Source organism: Chiloscyllium plagiosum, chromosome 36 (genome assembly GCF_004010195.1).
Source record: "Chiloscyllium plagiosum isolate BGI_BamShark_2017 chromosome 36, ASM401019v2, whole genome shotgun sequence".
Classification (NCBI taxonomy): domain Eukaryota; kingdom Metazoa; phylum Chordata; class Chondrichthyes; order Orectolobiformes; family Hemiscylliidae; genus Chiloscyllium; species Chiloscyllium plagiosum.
Window position 1 is genome coordinate 37,741,923 of NC_057745.1, and position 20,483 is coordinate 37,762,405.

Here is a 20,483-nt window from a genome sequence, read left to right on the forward strand (position 1 = left end):
ACTCTCATGTCATGATCTCCTGGTCTTTTGGTGAGCACTCATAAAATTCCACCTTTTATTCGTTTATGAAACAAAAGTACAGCTTCCTTGTGCACTTCTGCTCAAATGCAACTTTAGGTCGTCCAATTTCTGATCCTGCCCTTTTTTCTTCGTACTGACCTACTGCCAGCATTTGCTTTAGAGTAAATAGTGTATACGTCATCCGTTTCATGATAAGTGAAAATTTCACTTATTCATATGTTCTACTTCTGTGTTGAAGCTGGCATTTTTAAATTGATGAACTTGGAAAGCCATTCCCTTTTGAAATGTGCACAGGATTTCTTTTTTAAGGAGCTTGAAGACTCGTCTGCTTTTCATCTGGCCATACTTTAAACTTTAACAAGAGAACAAAGTTTTAAAATACAAACGTGAAATGTAACTTTCTTCTTGAATGGCTGTTTGCATTCTGGACCTCATGCCTGGTCCTCCTGGTCACTGATAAGACTGTAAACTCCCAGAACTTCCAAACTCTGTTCCTAAAGATTCCAACTCCAGGATGTCTTGTGATCTGGATTCTTCCCCTTCCCAGTGCCTGCTTTAACAATCACAAGTTTTTAAAATGTGTGTGGAGTTGAAAGTGATTGTGTGGCCGAGTAATCAACTCAGAAGGACTGTGCCTTATTCTGGCAAGTGGAGGATCCTGGAATTCACTGGGGATCTGTATGCGGCCCTTGGGAACGTCCCATATGGATCTAGGGAGAATTCCTGAAGAAGGGCTTATGCCCAAAACGTCGATTCTCCTGTTCCCTGGATGCTGCCTGACCTGCTGCGCTTTTCCAGCAACACATTTCTAGCTCTGATCTCCAGCATCTGCAGACCTCACTTTCTCCTCAAAGAATTCCTTCATATATTGTTCAGATGCAGCCGTCCGGTGTGTAGATGATCAAGATGTGTGCAGGTTTTATTTTCCTGATACTCTGCCTTACATAGAATGTTACTTGGCATAGAACCACAAGGTGAACTTTACAGCTGTCACTAACACAGCTGTTTTGGCCAATAGAGAACAAAGTAGAATGGAGGCAGAGACTGTGGCAATTTTATCCTAAGATCCCAGAATAAACTGTACAGATCAGAGTAAAACCCTTATACAACATGCAACGCTGTTATGTTTGTTTAAGTTGTGCGTTGTCTATTTCTGAAATGCAGCAATATTCAAAATAGGAGATTCATCCAGTCTCTGTCACTCATATTTTTGTATGTATTGTTTGAGAGCTCTTCACAATTGTTTCAGCCCTCCATGCTACTCTCATCAACTGGTGCCCCAAAGGATCATGCAATGTGTGCTATTTACATACCTTTACCTCCTTTCCAATGCTACATGTGATGTTTGGTGTTGGATAGCCTTTGAAAATACAAGTCAGGTTGACATAATGTCTATTTTTGTAGAATATCTTCTCTGTACAGTTTACTTTAGGTGGCTCTGCAGGAAGAAAAACACAAGAGTTCAATTCTAGGGTACTACACTAACAGACATTTCTTTATTTAGCTGGATATTTATTCTCCAAGCCTTTCCTGAAGGCACTGCCTGTTGCTGGGATACATAACCTTTATTACCAGCACCCGTTAGTGAACCTGGACAGTTCAATATTTCTAAGTCTAGCATTGTGGAAAACAACTGGGTCGAAGTCATCTTAATCAAATTGGGTCTGGTTCTTAGCTGCAGACATTTACAAACCTCTCATATGTACCACAGGATGCATATGAAGTACAGTATGATCCCAGTTGATGTTACAAATCAGGTTCCAGAATGAAATCTGGCCCGATGGATCATATTTTGTTTCTTGTAATTTAACCTGGCTGTCTTTCACTAAAACATGAGCAGACAAGGCTGCAAACTTGGTTTTAATAATAAAACACAGGTTTATTATATAAAAGAAAACAATCCCAGCTATCTACATATAACAGTTTGAAAAAATTCAAACAAGATGGCAAAACAACATCAAATCTACTCAACAACATCAGTTTACAGGTGAGAGAAACTGAGTGAAAATTTTCTTCCCTATCAAATCTGAAAGTTTGACTTAACTGTTTCTTCTTGGTTCTGGCTCTGTAAGCTGTGAAACCTTTTACCATAAAGACTCACCCCAACTGAGGACTTAGACTTTCTCAGTCTCTTAATAGTCTGGAAAGTTCTAATCAAATATCCCTGGTCTGGAAATTTTACAAATTACACTTTTTCACTGAGGCAACTTATTTCCTAACTGCTCTGACCAATTCTTTTTTTAGGGAAGACTATTCTTGCACCTAGATCCCCTTTGAAATGAACCCAAAAGCTTTCTAAGCTCAGGGTTTTCCTAAGGTGAAATCAATCATTGTTTATTCGAAAGCAATGACAGGCTAATTTTAGATTAGATTACTTACAGTGTGGAAACAGGCCCTTCGGCCCAACAAGTCCATACCGACCCGCCGAAGCACACCCACCCAGACCCATTCCCCTACATTTACCCCTGCACCTAACTCTGCGGACAATTTAGCATGGCCAATTCACCTAACCTGCACATTTATGGACTGTGGGAGGAAACCGGAGCACCCGGAGGAAACCTACGCAGACATGGGGAGAATGTGCAAACTCCATACAGTCAGTCGCCTGAGGCGGGAATTGAACCCGGGTCTCTGGCGCTGAGAGGCAGCAGTGCTAGCCACTGTGCCTCCCACTCCAATGTTTTCCCTTTTCTGTCTAACATCCCCACAACATAAACAAACTTTCTTTAATACTCCTGCAGAAGTGGCAGACAAGATAAAAAAGAGATTAGGGTAAAAACTAATGGGTGGGATGTACCAGAAAGACTAAAAATCACACAACACCAGGTTATAGTACAAAGGTTTAATTGGAAGCACTCCTTCAGGTGGATGAAGGAGCATCGCTCCGAAAGCTAGTGCTTCCAATTAAACCTTTGTACTATAACCTGGTGTTGTGTGATTTTTAACTTTGTACACTCCAGCCAATGCTGGCATCTCCAAATGTGGAAAGACTAGCTTTTCTTATTGTGGATTATCAGCCTGTTTCAGATAGATTACATCCCATTTTGCTTAAGGAAATGGGAGTAGAGACAGCAGAAGGACTTGACATAGGCTTTCAATCTTCCCTCGAAACAACAGAGGTTCAACAAGATTGGGGAGTGGAAAACATGACATCTTTACTCAAGAAAGGTGTTAGTCTAGCCACCACAGCTGATCAGTTCAAAATTTATGCATAAAGTTTTAGAAACAATAATCAAAGAAAGCAATCAATATGTACTTAGAAAGGTTTGAGTTGATGATGGAGAATTAGCATGGATTTGCAAAAGACAAACTGTACTTAACTATTTCAAAGTAATGTTTTCTTAAAATAATAGTAATGTTAAAAGGAAAGTCTTGATTGTTGTTTATATAAATTTTAAGAAAATGTTTGAAAGAATACCATTAAACATTTCCTTTGCAAAATTGAGATTCATGAAATATGGAGGCCAGTTAAGGTTAACTTAGATAAAAATCTGCCATAAGGACAGAAACACTATTATGATAAATGGACATGTTTCAGAATGGAGGATGGTCAACAGTGCTAGGACACTGATTTTTTTTGATATATGACTTGGATATTGGAATGTAAAGTAAAATTTCAAAAGTTGCTAATGAACCTAATTTGGAGGAATGATGTACAGTAAGAAAAAGTACTATTCAACTGCAATAAGACATAGATAAACCAGCAGAATGGATAGACAAATGGCAGACAGAACTTAACACTGAGAAATGTGAGGTGATACATTTTGGTAGAAACAAATATCAGAGAGATCAGTAGAAGGGACAATATTGATTTAGTGGCACAATTCCATACTATGTGCAGGAACAGTGGAACCTGGGGTTGGATGCAAATACACCTTTGAGATAATGGCAAAGTAAATGAGATCTTGGGATTCATAAATTGAGGTGTTGATAATGCAAGTAGGGAAATTATGCTGAACCTATATAAAGCTTGGGTTATGCTACAACAGTTTTGCTTCCAATTCTGGTCACCAGACCTTAGGAAGTTGTGAAGCACCTTGAAAAGGGGCAGTGATGATTTACCAGAATGGTGCCAGAGATGATGGATTTCAGTTTCAAGGTTGCAATGGAGAAACTGTGTTTTCATCCTTGGAACAAAAAACACTGAAAAATGTGATAGAGTTGTACAAGAATGATAACTGGTTTAAGTAGGGAATACGTACACAAACAATTCTGATTAGGTAGTTGGAACACAAGGGAATACAAACTTCAGGTATTGGGTAAGAGAGAGGAGAAAGTGAGGAAGAACATTTTTCTGAAACACAGTGAGTGATAATGACCTGGAACTTCTTGTATACAAAAGTGATGTAAGTAATAATATTGAATGATTTATATAGGAAATTGGATGTGCACTTGAAGGAAATAAACTTGCAGGGCTAAAGGGATAAAGCAGGGAAGAGGAACTAAGTGGATTTCTCAACAGAGAGTTAGCAGGGACTTGATGAATCGAACGGTCTCTCTTCACCTCGAAACATTATAATCCTGAATAGTTTAGGGTATATCAGAGTGTTTCTGTGAGGAGTTTGGGATAAATCAATGTTACAGTGTGAGGGTGGGGTTTATCAACATTACACAGAGCAATTTAGGTGTATCAGAGCATTACTGTGAGGGGTATGGGCTGAAGTAAGGATTCAAGTGAGCAATGAGGACTACACCAGATTTTTATAGTGTGGGTGTGGGATGTATTAGGGTTTTATATAAATTTTATGGAATATATCAAAGTGTTGTATTGAGCATATCAGCTCAATAGAGCCATGAATAATGTAGGAGGAGAAAGTGAGGTCTGCAGATGCTGGAGATCAGATGTATTAGGGTTTTATATAAATTTTATGGAATATATCAAAGTGTTGTATTGAGCATATCAGCTCAATAGAGCCATGAATAATGTATCTGTGCAGGTTTTGGATTAGTGGTACTGGAAGAGCACAGCAGTTCAGGCAGCATCCGAGGAGCAGCAAAATCTCTTTAGCTACATAGAACAGTCGATCTTCCGTAATTACACCGGCACCACTCCCCACCTCTTCCTCCGCTACATTGATCACTGCATTGGCGCCACCTCATGCTCCCGCGAGGAGGTTGAGCAATTCATCAACTTCACCAACATATTCCACCCTGACCTTAAAAAAGATTTTGCTGCTCCTCGGATGCTGCCTGAACTGCTGTGCTCTTCCAGCACCACTAATCCAAAATCTGGTTACCAGCATCTGCAGTTATTGTTTTTACCTATCTGTGCAGGTGTCAGGTTATAAATACACTAACATCTACAGTCCTGTATAAAGTTGTGCTCTCTTTAAAAAAGGATATAAATGTGTTCGAAGTAATTGAGAGAAGATTCACTCAACTGATGGGTGTTATCATCTGTGGAAAGCCTGTACCTAATGACTTTAGAAGAATAAGAGATGATCTTATGTAAAAGACATAAAAGATCATGAAAGGCTCTGACAGAGTGAATGCTGAAAGGACAGTACCCTTTGTGGGAAAGATGAGAACTAGGGGACACGTTTAAAAATCATTCTTCTATTTAACATGGAAATGAGGAGAAGGTTTTTCCCTTTGAAAGGTTGTGAATCTTTGGAACTTTTCCCCAGATTGGTGAAGGCAGAGTCATTGAATATCTTTTGGGGTTTCTTCACTAATAAGGGAGTGAAGGTTATCAAAGTTCGGTCACACGCAGATCAGCCAAGAGCTTGTTGAAAGGAAGAGAAAACAAATTACCTGCTCCTGCTCCTAATTTGTAACATGTATGTAACAGTATACAGGTTGTGCAGAGTGATTTTACTAATCGGCTGTTCATACCTTTGACTGTAACTCTGATGGATTTTTTTTTAAACAGGCTTGGAACACCCCGGATTGTAACTTCACAGGTATAGTTTCCAGAATCATCGGATGTGACCACTGGTAGTTGAAGAAGATTTGTAGAACTGACCATCTTCTAAAGGAAGAATCAGGAGATGATTAATAAACAGGAGGAGTGGTAAATTTCTCAAAAGTATGTTTCTGTGCAACTTCAAACAGAAGTCTCTCTTTATCACCAATTCCAAGTGCCATATTGAAATTAGTGAAAAAAAACTCTTTGGGCTGGAGCCATATTTAGCACAAGGGAAGTCTTTTGTGATAATTGGATACCAAACATCTCAGTCCTATGTCAGCACCGCAGGGAGTTCCATGTGGCAATGTTCCACATCAAACAATTTCAGCTGTTTCATCATTTTGCACAGAAGTTGGGTGTGTTTCCTACAATCATACAATGCTCTGTTCTAGTTGCAACTCCTCAGATAATGAAGCAGGCTGAGATGACAAAGCAAAGCTTGGACAGTATTCAGCTTTGGGCTAATAAATGTTCACCACACACAAGTAAGGCAATGATCTTCTCCAACAAGAAAGCTTATATTTCTACAGTACCTTTTACATATTGAAACATCCCAAGACATTTCATGGCCATATTACAGAGCAAAATTATTCCAAGCCAAATAAGGCGTAACTAGGTCAGATGACCAAAGGCTAGTTAAAGATATGAAGAGTAAACCTTTGGGAATATCCAGTGAATAATGACAATAATATATGTTTTAAGGTAACAGGGAAAGATAGAAATATAATAAAAACCAGGTAAGTTTGGAAAGGCTGATAGCAATTGGGGCAATGAATGTCAACAATATCGGTAAACATCAATGGGAAATTTTTTAAAATGATCAAACCTCCTCTACACAGTCCCCATCAAACATTGAGAGTGGATACGGCATAGAATTTCAGAATAAAAATCTCCCTAAACAATTCCATCAAACACAGAGCCAGGAATTGGTACAGGCACCTTAACTATCCTACTAAATATTGCACAAAGAGGAAATTAGTCCAAAGGCTCTTTCCAAATTTGTTCTATGGGTTTTAATCCTACCTTGTGTTTTTTCCAAATCACAGATGTCTGTTGTGATCCTTCTGCGCTACAATATATATTTTTATTTTTTTCACCCTCCTCAAAAATGTATGGTCCTCTTGGTTTCAATACAATAGGATCCAGATCTGTTGGAGAGGTGCAGAGAGGAACAGAAACTCAATTACTTATTATCCCGATTTAATAGCTGTGCCCCTTAATCCTTACATTAAACTTGAATCTGGCCTTTTAGCCCTTTCATAGAACTATAAGGCCAGAAGCAGAAGTCAGTCATTCAGTTCTTCAAGCCTCCTTCACCATTCAGTGTGATCATAGCTGATCCTTTCTCTCAAATGCCATATTCCCACTTTCTCCCCATACTTTGATGTCTTTAAAATCTGAAATGTTACTTATCTCTTTCTTGTGATTTGGCCTCCACAGCGTTTCTGGTAAACATTTCTACATTCACTACACTGAGTGAAGACATTTATCCTCATCTCTGTCCTAAATGGTTTATCCCATATTGTGAGGCTGCCCTCAGTTCTTGGTTTCTCAACCAGGAATTACATTCACCCTACAGTGCATCTAGCCCTGTTAGATTATTTTATGTTTCAATCAGATCCCTCTTATCTTTCTAAACTCTGGTGAAAATAGGCCGAGTTGATCCAATGTCTCCTCATTGGGCAGTCCTACCATCCCCGGCATCAGCCCAGTGATTAGATTAGATTAGATTCCCTACAGTGTGAAAACAGGCCCCTTCAGCCCAACAAGTCCACACTGACCTAATAAAGAGTAACCCACCCAGAGCCATTCCCCTACCTTACATTTACTAAAGCACCTAACACTAAGGGCAATCTGGCATGGCCAATTCACCTGACCTGCACATCTTTGGACTGTGGGAGGAAACCCACACAGACACAGGGAGAATGTGCAAATTCCACACAGACAGTCGCCTGAGGCAGGAATCGAACCCGGGTTCCTGACGGTGTGAGGCTGCAGTGCTAACCACTGAGCCATTGTGCCACCCCTTGGATAAAATACTACTTCTATGCTACAAATATCCTTTCTTAGGTAGGGAGACCAAAACTGCATGCAGTACCCAGTGTGCTCTCTTCAAGGCCTTGTGTAACTGCAGTCAGATGTCCTGACATCTGAAGTAAAATCCTCTTGCAGTGAAGGCCAATGAAAAACAGTTGTCTTGTAATTGTCTGTTGCATCTGTCTATTTCAATTGACTGGAGTACAAGGACACCCAGATCCCTTTGAATATCCCTAATTAGCATTCCTAACAATATACTGGGTGTCTTTATACCCCAAGGATTGCAGCAATTTAAGAAGGCAGCTCATCACAACTTCTCTCGGGCAATTAGAGATGGGCAATCAATGTTGGTCTCGACAGTGATGTGATCCAATGAATGAACAATACATGCTGCCTGATAGTTCACTTCCAGAGTGGCACTGAGAGACATAGGAACAAGGAGCAGATCAGATTCTTCAAACTTGTTCCACCATTCAATAAGATCATGGCTCATCTTGCTCAACTCCACATTTTTGTCTGCTCTCTATATCCCTTTACTCCCCTGTCAATAAGAGGTATACTGAATATGTTTGAACTCCACTATGTTTGAGAGAAGAGAATTCCACAGACTAATGATCCACTGAAAGAAAAGAAATTCTGCTCATCTCCATCTTAAAAAAACAACCTTATTTTCTTAAACTTTGCCCTCTAGTTCTATTCATTATGTGCCTAGTATCCTACTCCATCATCAAATCATACAGTACAGAAAAGGTCTGTGCTGTTCAAAATACACTCGCCTCACTTGCCCACAAGCTTTGAATGTTTTGACATGTCATGGGTCTATCTAGAGGACATGGATTGCTGCAGTTCACTTTCTCAAGGCCAACTAGGGATGAGCCCATGGCCCTCTAATGAATAAAGAAAATTTTCCATTTTCTCTATAGTTTTATTTTTAAAACAGTGGAGTTACATTTGCTTCAATTCATTGGAACTATTCCAGAATCTAGAAAAATTACCACCAATGCATTTCTATGGCAACTTCTTAAGTACTCTAGGAAGATGAAGTGTTGCATAGTTTGGAGTTCTGAAGCATGAAGAAAGATTACTTTTATGGAGACTAACACATTTAAATTGCTCTGGGACTTTTACTGGTTGTGGGAAAAGACCAAAAGCTCAGTTGAGGTTGGCCCCCTAGAATCTGCCCTCCTACAACCTTGAACGCAGCATACTTCAACAAATGGGACAAATATCCTTTCCATATTCTAATGATTGATTCTATTAGCATCCTTATTTGTACAGATACACGAAGAATCACCCCTAATATCTGCACATCGTAAGGAAGCTAGCATTTGTAGAATTCGACACCAGACATTACATTTTTGGGAGAAGAAAGGAAGTAGAGAAAACAAATACATACAATTAATTGTTATTGTCTTGTTTACATTAAAATCCTTGTCATCTGCATCAAAGTCCAGCACTCTACAGCCATAAACACCACTGTCATTTCGTTTTACTCCAACAATTTCAAAGGTGTTGCCAGTGCCACTTTGAAGGGTCTCCTCCTCTTGTCCATCCTGTCCATTAGAAGGAAAGCATAATATTGTTACAAAGGTTATTTCCTGTTGACTAATCTCAGATTACTCAGGAAGTAATGTATTGGAATATTTTTGCCCAGCAAGTGCAGGTGCTGTAAGAGTATTAAATATACATGTGTCTATGTGCTCTATTTGACATCAGTAATAAATATAGACTAATAATACATCCTGTCCCTAAATCATGGTAATCTACACAGGCTTCCATTTTGTGAATCTGTATTGAATGAATTTATGAATTTAACAATCCACAAATTCCATTTAGTTTTAATACCACCATGTTTGTTTCCCTATTAGGGAAATATTGTCATAGGATCTCCTCTCGGCCCATATTTTGCAAATGAGTAACGTTGGTATGATTCCAGTAGATGTTACAACTGGACAAGTTAGAGAGAATCATGGAATCATTCAGCACAAAAACAGATCTTTCAGCCCAACTTGTCCACGCTGATCAGGTTTCCTAAGTTGAACCAGTCCCATTTTCCTGTATTTGGCCCACATCTGTCTCAACTTTTCCTCTCCATTTACCTGTCCAAATGTCTTTTAAATGTTGTAACTGTACTCACCTCTACCACTTTCTTTGGCAGTTTGTTCCATACATGCACCACCTTCTGTGTGAAAAGGTTTCCCTCAGGTCCCTTTTAAATCTTTCCCCTCTCACCTTAACCTTATGATGTCTAGTTTTGAACGCCCCTACTCTGGGGAAAAGACCCTGCTGAAACCTGGCTTCGTGGATCATCTTTTGATTTTTTTTTGGTTTTAATGAGATACACTGAAACACAAATACACAATAGATTCAGAAATTTATAATGCAAAAGAAAAAGCCATGTCAGGGTTTTAACCAAACACTTGGTTAAACTTGGTTTGGAACTTTATAACTGATGAGCTGACCAAGTTCTAAACTATCTACCTTTCTCAGAAGGAATTATTTTACACATCCATCTTCAGCCAAAACGTTTGCAAAAATGATTCCTAAACAGAAGTCCAAAAACATTTTCTTTTCAAGCTATGGATATTTGCTCTAAACAAAATAAAATAATAAATCTCTAATCTTCTAACCTAAAAGTCGAATTCACAATTGTTTAATTTGTTTACTAGTAAAATCTCTCACAATGTAAATAAATTTCCATTTGCCTCCATGAACCATCTCAGACTGTTTTTAAAACAAAGGACCATGGATGCCGAAATACTTCCAAAATAATCATTAAACCCCTTCAAACATAAAGCTCAAACCCATTTGTCTCTCATTTTAAAAAAAAACTCTTAAATAAAAGATACTAAAATCTACATTAATCACACACCTTAAATCATAGTGTGGTATATTAATTTCAATGCTGGTGTGATGTCAGGTACATTAGTCTACATGTTCCAATGATTGAAAGATCATATGCCAAATATCCCTTCAGCTGTCCATAATAGGCAACATATTCACCAATCCATCTGTGCTTACAAAACCCAGAAGTAAGGGGAAACTTTTTCTCTGCCATAAGCAGCATGGAAAATAGTGAGGAAGTTGGGGAAATTTGCTAAAATGAAAAAAAAATCTCAATATCAAGGAAAAATGTTTTCAATTTTTCCCTTTAAGTTTTCAACAGCAAGTTCAAAATCTTCCAACCAAGTGGGGACTACTTGTTCCTTGCACTTCTAGACAGTTCCTAATTCTGCCCTCCTTTCCCAAGAGACGAGATGGCACCAATACCTGCCATGAAAGTCAGAGCTGTTACCTGGTGGCAGCAGCTTATCTTCTTCACACAACCCTGCACACTCCATGACATAGTTCTCTTCCCCTTTGGCCACAAACATAGATATTGCCAAACCACCAGACCCTCCACATCATCATGGCTGCTTTCTGACCAACTCACACATGACTTCAGCCTGCTTTGTGCGCAAGGAGAAACTTGCATCTTTCCGCACCTCCACAGGATGGGAGGCTGCCAGCCTCTGTAGCTTGCGCTGCTCTTTGTTGCACTTAAGGAATGACTGTAGCTTGTCACATGTGAAAAGCACTGAATAATCCGAGCAAAGGAGATGTTGCTGTTCAGCATCATGCTGCATCAATATAATCCCTTCAGAGTGTGCCAGCAACCAAAGGCAATGAAGGTGCTTCAACCAAGTCAAAGGCGGCCAGCCCATAGTAGGGTGAAGGGGGACTACAGTCAGTATGGACCGCCACCACAGCAGTTAGCTAAAAGGCATCGCTGATTCCAGTCCAGTCAGTTGGTCACAAGTCAGGCACAATCAGGTCGGGGATTATAGGTATATCAATGCGACTTCTGTATGGATGAGCACATGTTGTTGCAATGAGACAAAAGGAGGACCGAATAGGATGGAAATGGTTGAAGAGGTGGACTACTAAATAATAAAGGCAGAGGAGAGCTAGTAAAAGATGATATTCTAGAGTCCAAGGACAGAATCTGGAATGAAGGAACAAGAGAGTGCAATCACATCACTTGGTGTAATCTACAGGCAACAAACCTATGGGAAATTTTAAAAATTCAGTCATGGGGTAAGGGCATCACTGGCGAGATCAGCAATTATTGCCCATTCCTAATTACCCAGACTTAAGTGTCAACCACATTGTTGTGGGTCTGGAGTCCAGACCAGGTAAGGATGGCAGGTTTATTCCCTAAAGGACATCAGTGAACCAGATGGGTTTTTACAACAATTGATTCATGGTCATCATTAAGACTCTTAATTCCAGATTGTTTTTACTGAATTCAAATTCCCCCGACTGCCTTGGTGGGATTCGAACCAGATTCCCCACAACATCAATATCTGAATCTCTGGATTACCAATCCAGCAATAATACCACTGGGCCCTCTCCTCCCCTCAGTATGAACATATTTGCAAAGAAATTAAAGATTCTATATCCACATGGTGAGTAATGCAATTTAGGGACAAATCGCTAAGGTCTGAAGAAGGGCCTCTCTCCACGGATGTTGCCAGATCTGCTGAGCTTTTCCAGCAAGTTTTATTTTTGTTTCTGATTTACGGCATCCGCAATTCTTTTGGTTTATATTCAGTACAAATTAGGGATTCACTTATATGATGTAAGCTGAAAACGCACTGCTGGTTGGAGATGCATGATTTGCAATGTGTGTTTCCTGCAAATAAAAGTTTATAAGTGAATGAAAACTGGGGTACAGTTTTCCACTCTTCATAGACTCATAATAAAGAGCATTGGTTACCACACTTATTTTTGATCTTAGTACGAAGCAATGCTTTGGATTTCTTATTTCCAATCTGGGCCCGTGGGTCCTGAGGTGACAAAATAGTTCTAGACTGAATCCACAAACGTTGCTACAGATGGGGCAGTGGACCTCATGAGGCAGGTGGTTAGGATGCTCAGGCTTTTGAAAGCTCCTTCCACTGCTTGTGCTTTGCCTCCACTTGGGCCTAGTGGGAGGGCTTGAAATGGTTAGCTCCTGTTCAGATGCTGCTTCACCAGTTTGGATGGTCTTGGCCAAGAGATTTCCATGAGTTGGTGAGGATGATGTACTTTTCAGTGAAACGTTGCAGATATCCTTAAAGTGTTTCCTGTGCTCTCCATGTGACTGCTGGTCATGTTGAGGCCTAGATAAGAGACCTTGCCTTGGAAACCTTGTGTCAGGCTTGTGGACAATGTGACCTCTCCATCACAGCTGATAAACCATATCCAGTGGCCCGATGCTTGGAATGTCAGCCTGAGAGAAGACACTGATATTGGAGTGCCTATCCTGGCAATGAATTTTCAGGACTTACAAAGGCATTGCTAGTGGTATTTTTCTCTGGATTTGAGGTGCCAAACAGTGTTGGATGTTTGGAACTCTCTTCTGTAAATGGCAGTGGATGCTGGATTAGTTGATAATTTTAATATTAAGATTAATAAATTTCAGTTAAGCAAAGCTATCAAGGGATATGGGCCAAAGGCAGGTATATGGAGTCAGACACAGATCAGCCATGATCTCAGTGAATGGTGGGACAGGCTCAATGGGCTGAATGACTGACTCCTGTTCCTATGCTCCCATTTGTCTGTTGTATGTTGAGCATATTTTCGATACATTCAGGTTAGCAGGTGTGTCCAGTGGGAGTCCCTGTGGACCTACAGATTGGTGCAGGGTCTGAGGTCTTTGTCATCAAATGTTCTGCTCCTCAGAAGGCTAAAGGCTGTACTGGCACACTGGAGGCAATGTTGGGCTTCATTGTTGATGTCTGCTCTCACTGATTGAAGGTTGCCAAGGTATGTGAGATGATCTGCCCTATTCAATGGCTGACAAAATTAATAGTGTGTGTGTATGTGGGGTTAATGGTGGGGTGGGGAGAGGGAAGTGCTGTAACGAGGACCATGTTGGCTTTGGAGCTTAGTATTGAGTACAAACAAAGCATCTGTGTATCGCAGTTTAGTGATGGAGGTTATCACCAGAATCAGGGAGGGTCCCAAAGGACTGGAAAATGACAGGAAGTTGCTTAAGAAGAGATGGAGATAGAAGGTGGGAAGTTATGAGTCAGTTAACCTGACCTTGGTCATTGGTAAGATTTTAAGAGTCCATTATTAAGGATGAGATTGAGGAGTACTTGGAAGTGCATGGTAAAACAGGGCTGAGTCAGCACAGTTTCGTCAAGGGGAGGTCATGCTTGACAAATCTGTTAGAATTCTTTGAGAAGATAACAAGGAAGTTAGACAAAGGAGAGCCAGTGGATGTCATTTCCTTCAATATTCAGAAGGTGCTGTGCTGGAGAGTGCTAAATCAGATAAGAATCCATGGTGTTAGGGGCAAGGTACTGGCATGGATTGGTCAATTGGCAGAAGGCAATGGTAGCTAGTGACTAGTAAGAGTTTTGTGAGGATCAGTGTCGGAGCCACAACAATTCACGTTAAACATTAATGATCTGGATGAAGGAACAGCAGGCATTGTCACTACATTTGTAGATGACACAAAGATCAGTGGAGGAACAAGTAGTATTCAGAAGGCTGGAGAGGGGCCTCGACAGGCTAATGGAGTGGCCAAAGAAATGGCAGATGGTATACAATGTGGGAAAGAGAGAGGAAAATGGGGAAAACTTCAGTAATCTGAAGCTCAAATGGACTTTGCAGTCATTGTTCAGGATTGAAGTTGAGGTTAAGGTTAACATGCAAATTCAGTTGATTGTTAGGATGGTAAATGCAATGTTAGCATTAATTTCAAGAGGGCTGGAATACAAGGGCAGGGATATATAGCTGAAACTAATAAGACTCTGGTCAGATCACATTTGGAACATTATGAGCATTCAGCTTATAAGTTTGCTCGCTGAGCTGCTAGGTTTGTTGTCAGATGTTTTGTCACCATGCTGGGTAACATCATCAGTGAGCCTCTGGTGAAGCGCTGGTATTCTGTCCCCCTTTCTATTTATGTGTCTTGGTCTGTTAAGGTGGGTGATACCATTTCCGGTTCCGTATCACCCACTTTTGGCTCCCTGATGATGCTACCTAGCATGGTGACAAAACATCTGAGAACAAACTTACCAGCTCAGTGAGCAAATTTACAACTAGAACTCAACCTGTGCTAAAATCTTCTCAAAAATCTCATTATGAGCAGTTTTGGGCCCCGTATCTAAGGAAGGATGCGCTGGCCTAGGAGAGTGTCCAGAGGATGTTTGCAAGAATGACCTTCAGGATGAAGGGCTTTTCAAGGACTCTGGGTCTGTACTCCGTGGAGTTTAGAAGGATGAGGGGAATCTCACACAAACTTACAGTTTATGGAGAGGCCTGATGGAGCGGATGTGGAGAAAAAGTTTCCATGAGCCTTAGAGTGAAGCGATCACCTTTCCTTCAGCCAGAAGGTGGTGAGCTAGTGCAACACGTTGCCATAGAAAGCTATGGAGGCCAAGTCGTTGAGTTTCTTTAAGATATAGATAAGTTCTTGATGAGTAAGTGGATTAAAGGTTACGGGGGGAAGGCAGGAGAATAGAGTTGAGAAACGTATCAGTCATGATCGAATGGTAGAGCAGTCTTGATGGGCTGATTTGCCTAATTTTGCTCCCATACTTTATGGTCTAAAACAGACCTAATTTGTATAAACATTCTTCATAACTTAATGCTTTAAGACCAGGGATCATTCTTGTAAACCTACACTGCATTCTTTCCAAGGCCAATCTATCCTTCCTAAGGCGTGGTGCCCAGATCTGCCCAAGCCTGACTCACTTGTTTAACTGCAGCATGACTTCTGCATCCTTGTCGTCCAATCACTAAATATAAAGGCCAGCATTCCATTAGCTTTTTTGATTATTTTCTGCACCTGTTTGTGACATTTTAAAGATCTATGCAATGAACTCCAAGTCTCTTTGGACATCCACTGTTTTTAACTTCAACCTATCTAGAAATTGCCCTGATCTATCCATTCGCAGTCCAAATAGATAGATCACACTTGCTTACATTGAACTCCATCTGCCACAATTCTGCTCATATATTAAGTTTATCAATATTGCTGTTGGACGCTATCCTGAACACACTCCAAAAATACACTACCTTTCTGGCAGGCGCTTGTCTGCCTCTCCCAAACTATATTAAAGTTAAAATTCCCCAAACTTGGAGGGAAAATGAGATTGATACATAAAAGGTGTCATTTGTGGAAAGTAAGATGTAAAACACAAGTAATGCGCCAAGTAAAATGCATCAAGAGGTCTTGAAGGAACTGGATCTGCATGCAAAATCCTAAGAGGATTCACTTTCAGATTTACATATCCTATTAACTTAAAAAGAATAAAAACTCTTAACTAATCTGTTACTGGAGTACAGACAATATTAACACTTCCTTCTTCTAAGTATAGCCCCTAAAGGAACCACATGACAGCTGAGAATTCCACTGATACATGATAGCAGTTAGTGTAATGCTGCTGCTATGACCACATAGCCTATTGTGGAAAGTAAGGAGGTCATTCTGAAAGATGGAAATTGTGATCATATTTGAACCAGGGTCACTGTAAATTGTCAGAGAGGAATATGGGCCACTCCCTATTAGGACTCATTTAAAGGGACAGCAGGTTACACAGTGATTTGAGATGTGTGGAGAGCCTTAAGAAAGTGATATTTAAAGACATGTTTCATATTTGTTGGTAGCATTAGAGTGCTCAAAACCCCTCCATGCTGGTCTCTCCTATCTGCATAGGAATGAAACAGAAGCAAGGCTCTGGATCTACCTCTACCCACCTCCGTCACTGCCTTGGTCTGTTGTAAAATAATGCCAATTAACAAAGACCCTGAGAACTGCTGCATCATGCAGCCCAGTAGACTGACAACAGAAACAGGATTAGTCCCTTGTCCAACATGAAAATCCAGTCTAAAGTGTTTTATTAATCAAACTGGACTTTCTTGTTGGTTCAATGGTAAATGAAACAGTCATGCAGTCCTGCAGGAGAGCAGGAGGTTTATGTTTGAAAGTTAGATTATAATGAACAATACTCTGTGTATTACCTACTGTATTATCAGGGCCACTAAAATACATTGGGCGAAGACAGCAATTCTATTTGGGCAAACTGGCAAAGTGCAAGGCGGGAAATTGTTACAGGAAACAAATACTATACTTAAGACAACAATTAAACTCGACTTATCCTTAGCTCCTGCATATTTAACAGTGTAGGAGGTTGAGAGGTGACCTTATAGAGGTTTATAAAATCACGAGGGGCATGGATAAGATAAATAGACAAGGTCTTTTCCCTGGGGTGGATGGGGGAATCCAGAATTAGAGGGCATAGGTTTAGGATGAGAAGGGAAAGATTTAAAAGGGATCTAAGGATCAACTTTTTCACACAATGGGTGGTGTGTGTATGGAATGAGCTGCCAGAGGAAATAGAGGGTCTAACTCTATCAACAAACACATCTACCAACCCCTGAGAAAAAGAACAGGAAATGACATCACCACAGGAAATTATATCACCAACCCAAAGAAACCCAAACATATAAATAGAAAGCAGGAATCCTCAACAGTGCTTTGCCCGGAGGCCCACTGAAGATGTTACCTAGTAGGGTGTCGAAACGTCTGGAAATGAACCTTCCAGCTCAGCAAGCAACCTACATCCAGAGGCTTTACAGTCTTTGGGGAAATGTTGCAAGATCAGAAGGAATGATTATCCACTAGGTGGGATTGAGGTTCACAAGAAAGAGGTTTTAGAAATCCTGCAGAGTGTGAAAATAGATAAGTCCCCTGGGCTGGATGGGATTTATCTTGGATCCTCTGGGAAGCCAGGGAGGAGATTGCCGAGCCTTTGACATTGACCTTTAAATCGTCATTGTCTACAGGAATAGTGCCAGATGTCTGGAGGAAAGCAAGTATGGTTCCCCTGTTCAAGAAGGGGAGGAGAGACAACCCTCGTAATTATAGATCAATGAGCCTTACTTCAGTTGTTGGTAAAGTGTTGGAAAAGGTTATAAGAGATAGGATTTATAATCATCTAGAAAAGAATAATTTGATTAGGGATAGTCAGCACGGTTTTGTGAAGGGTAGGTTGTGCCTCACAAACCTTATTGAGTTCTTTGAGAAGGTGACCAAACAGGTAGATGAGAGTAAACCGGTTGATGTGGTGTACATGGATTTCAGCAAGGCGTTCGATAAGGTTCCCCACAGTCGGCTATTGTACAAAATGTGGAGGAATGGGATTGTGGGAGAGACAGCAGTTTGGATCAGTAATTGGCTTGTTGAAAGAAGACAGAGGGTGGTGGTTGATGGGAAATGTTCATCCTGGAGTCCAGTTACTAGTGGTGTACTGCAAGGGTCGGTGTTGAGTCCACTGCTGGTTGTCATTTTTGTAAACGACCTGGATGAGGGCGTAGAAGGGTGGGTTAGTAAATTTGCAGACGACACTAAGGTCGGTGGTGTTGTGGAGTTGTGGATAGTGACGAAGGATGTTGTAGGTTACAGAGAGACATAGACAAGCTGCAGAGCTGGTTTGAGACGTGGCAAATGGAGTTTAATGCGGACAAGTGTGAGGTGATTCACTTTGGTCAGAGTAACCGGAATGTAAAGTACTGGGCTAAGGGTAAGATTCTTGGTAGTGTAGATGAGCAGAGAGATCTCAGTGTCCATGTACACAATCCTTGAAAGTTGCCACCCAGGTTGACAGGGTTGTTAAGAAGGCATACAGTGTTTTAGCTTTTAATAATAGAAGCATCGAGTTTCAGAACCATGAGGTTATGCTGCAGCTTTACAAACTCTGGTGCAGCTGCACTTGGAGTATCGTGTACAGTTCTGGTCACCGCATTATAAGACGGATGTGGAAGCTTTGGAAAGGGTGCAGAGGAGATTTACTAGGATGTTGCCTGGTATGGAAGGGAGATCTTACGAGGAAAGACTGAGGGAGTTGAGGCTGTTTTTGTTGGAGAGATGTAGGTTAGATGGGCTTCAGATTGGTATGACAGGTCAGCGCAACATCGAGGGCCAAAGGGCCTGTACTGTGCTGTAATGTTCTATGTTCTATAATACAATATGGCTGCCATGCATGAACAGATGTGGTCAGCGAGGTCACACTGCTGAAGGAGGTTTGGATGCGGTGATAGCTGGGGACCCAGCTGGAATGGGACAAAGGCCAGAGCTGGAGATGGAGGCCAGGAGTGCTTGTGAGGGGATGGACTGCCACGGGAGAGGGGCAGAATAGGTCTGAGCCATGTGCCAGCCTCTTTTCTTTGGCTGAGAGTGATGGGAAGGCTGGGAGGTGATTTGGGAGCACATGGGAGAGTGAGGGGAAAGCAGTTTGGACAAAACAAGTTATTTTATTCTGTGTGCATTCTATTTTAAATCCAGGCACTGTCATCTTTAGTTAGGCAGCTGCTTCCTGTTGCTTGAGAATGATGTTAGCTTTCTTTCTGCTCTTTGTGTCACTGAGAAAACTCAGCCAAGATCAAATCCTCTTATGTTTTAACTAGCTATTGTATCAGTTATCTTTTAAAACTGTCATACAACCACAGAGATGTACAGCATAAAAACAGACCCTTCGGTCCAACTCATCCATGCTGGCCAGATATGTCAAATCACACAATGCTTTAGAATCTTCAAAAACAATACATTCCCAAATGCTTTCTGTAGAATAATTTCCAAAACACTGTTGGCACTTCAATTAGATTCTGCACTAGTAGTTTGGCAGTTTGTGGGCAAGCATGATCAGTGGTGTGAATAGAACAGCTAAATGTTCTTATTTCTACACCTTCTACACCTTCCAAACAAGAGACCTCTACCATTTAGGCAAAGACAGCAGACGCAAGGGAATGCTAGCGCTAGCAAGTTTCCCTGTAAGACACACACTATTCTCACTTGGAACCGTATGGCTATTGTTTCACTTTAGTGTCAAAAGGTTTCCTCCCACAGTCCAAAAATGCGCAGGTCAGGTGAATTGGCCATGCTAAATTGTCCATAGTGTTAGGTGCATCAGTCAGAGGGAAATTGGTCTGGGTGGGTCACTCTTCAGTGGGTCGGTGTGGACTTGTTGGGCCGAAGGGCCTGTTTCCACATTGTAGAGAATCTAATCTAATCTAATCCTGAACGCCTTTCCTAACAGTAACTAGAAAAGACTGCAGCATTCAGGAATCTTCTCAAGAGCAAGAAATGTTGTTCGAGCCAGTGAGTGGGTCGGTGTGGACTTGTTGGGCCGAAGGGCCTGTTTCCAGATTGTAGAGAATCTAATCTAATCTATTCCTGAACGCCTTTCCTAACAGTAACTAGAAAAGACTGCAGCATTCAGGAATCTTCTCAAGAGCAAGAAATGTTGTTCGAGCCAGTGAAGACCATATCCTGTGGTGTTCTGTATATTTTCTCAAAAAACTAGCTAACTCATTCTGTAAGAAACTGTGAATATTAGGAAGGGTCAGAATTAAGTTTTGCTGTAATGTATGACTTCTAAAATTTAACTGCTGAAAATCAATGTTGAGATTCACAAATGCAGCTTAGAGGCACCACTGGTAATAACGTATTCAACTCAGCTCTCAATTTTAAGGAAGAGGG

At 40.8% G+C, this 20,483-nt stretch overlaps 1 protein-coding gene across 4 annotated transcripts in view; it reads right to left on the reverse strand.

Annotated features, from left to right (window-relative positions):
- The window catches only part of LOC122541124 (cell surface glycoprotein MUC18-like), a 192,540-nt gene that overhangs the window by 22,100 nt on the left and 149,957 nt on the right, over positions 1–20,483 (reverse strand). For 3 of the 4 annotated variants that reach the window (XM_043677730.1, XM_043677732.1, XM_043677733.1), the window contains exons 8-11: positions 9,363–9,519; positions 6,953–7,077; positions 5,857–5,992; positions 1,335–1,459 (exon numbers count right to left, since the gene is read on the reverse strand). In XM_043677730.1, coding sequence (XP_043533665.1) covers positions 1,335–1,459; positions 5,857–5,992; positions 6,953–7,077; positions 9,363–9,519 — 543 coding nt within the window. The remainder of the gene's footprint in view (positions 1–1,334; positions 1,460–5,856; positions 5,993–6,952; positions 7,078–9,362; positions 9,520–20,483) is intronic. The other variant, XM_043677731.1, reaches the window with a different exon arrangement.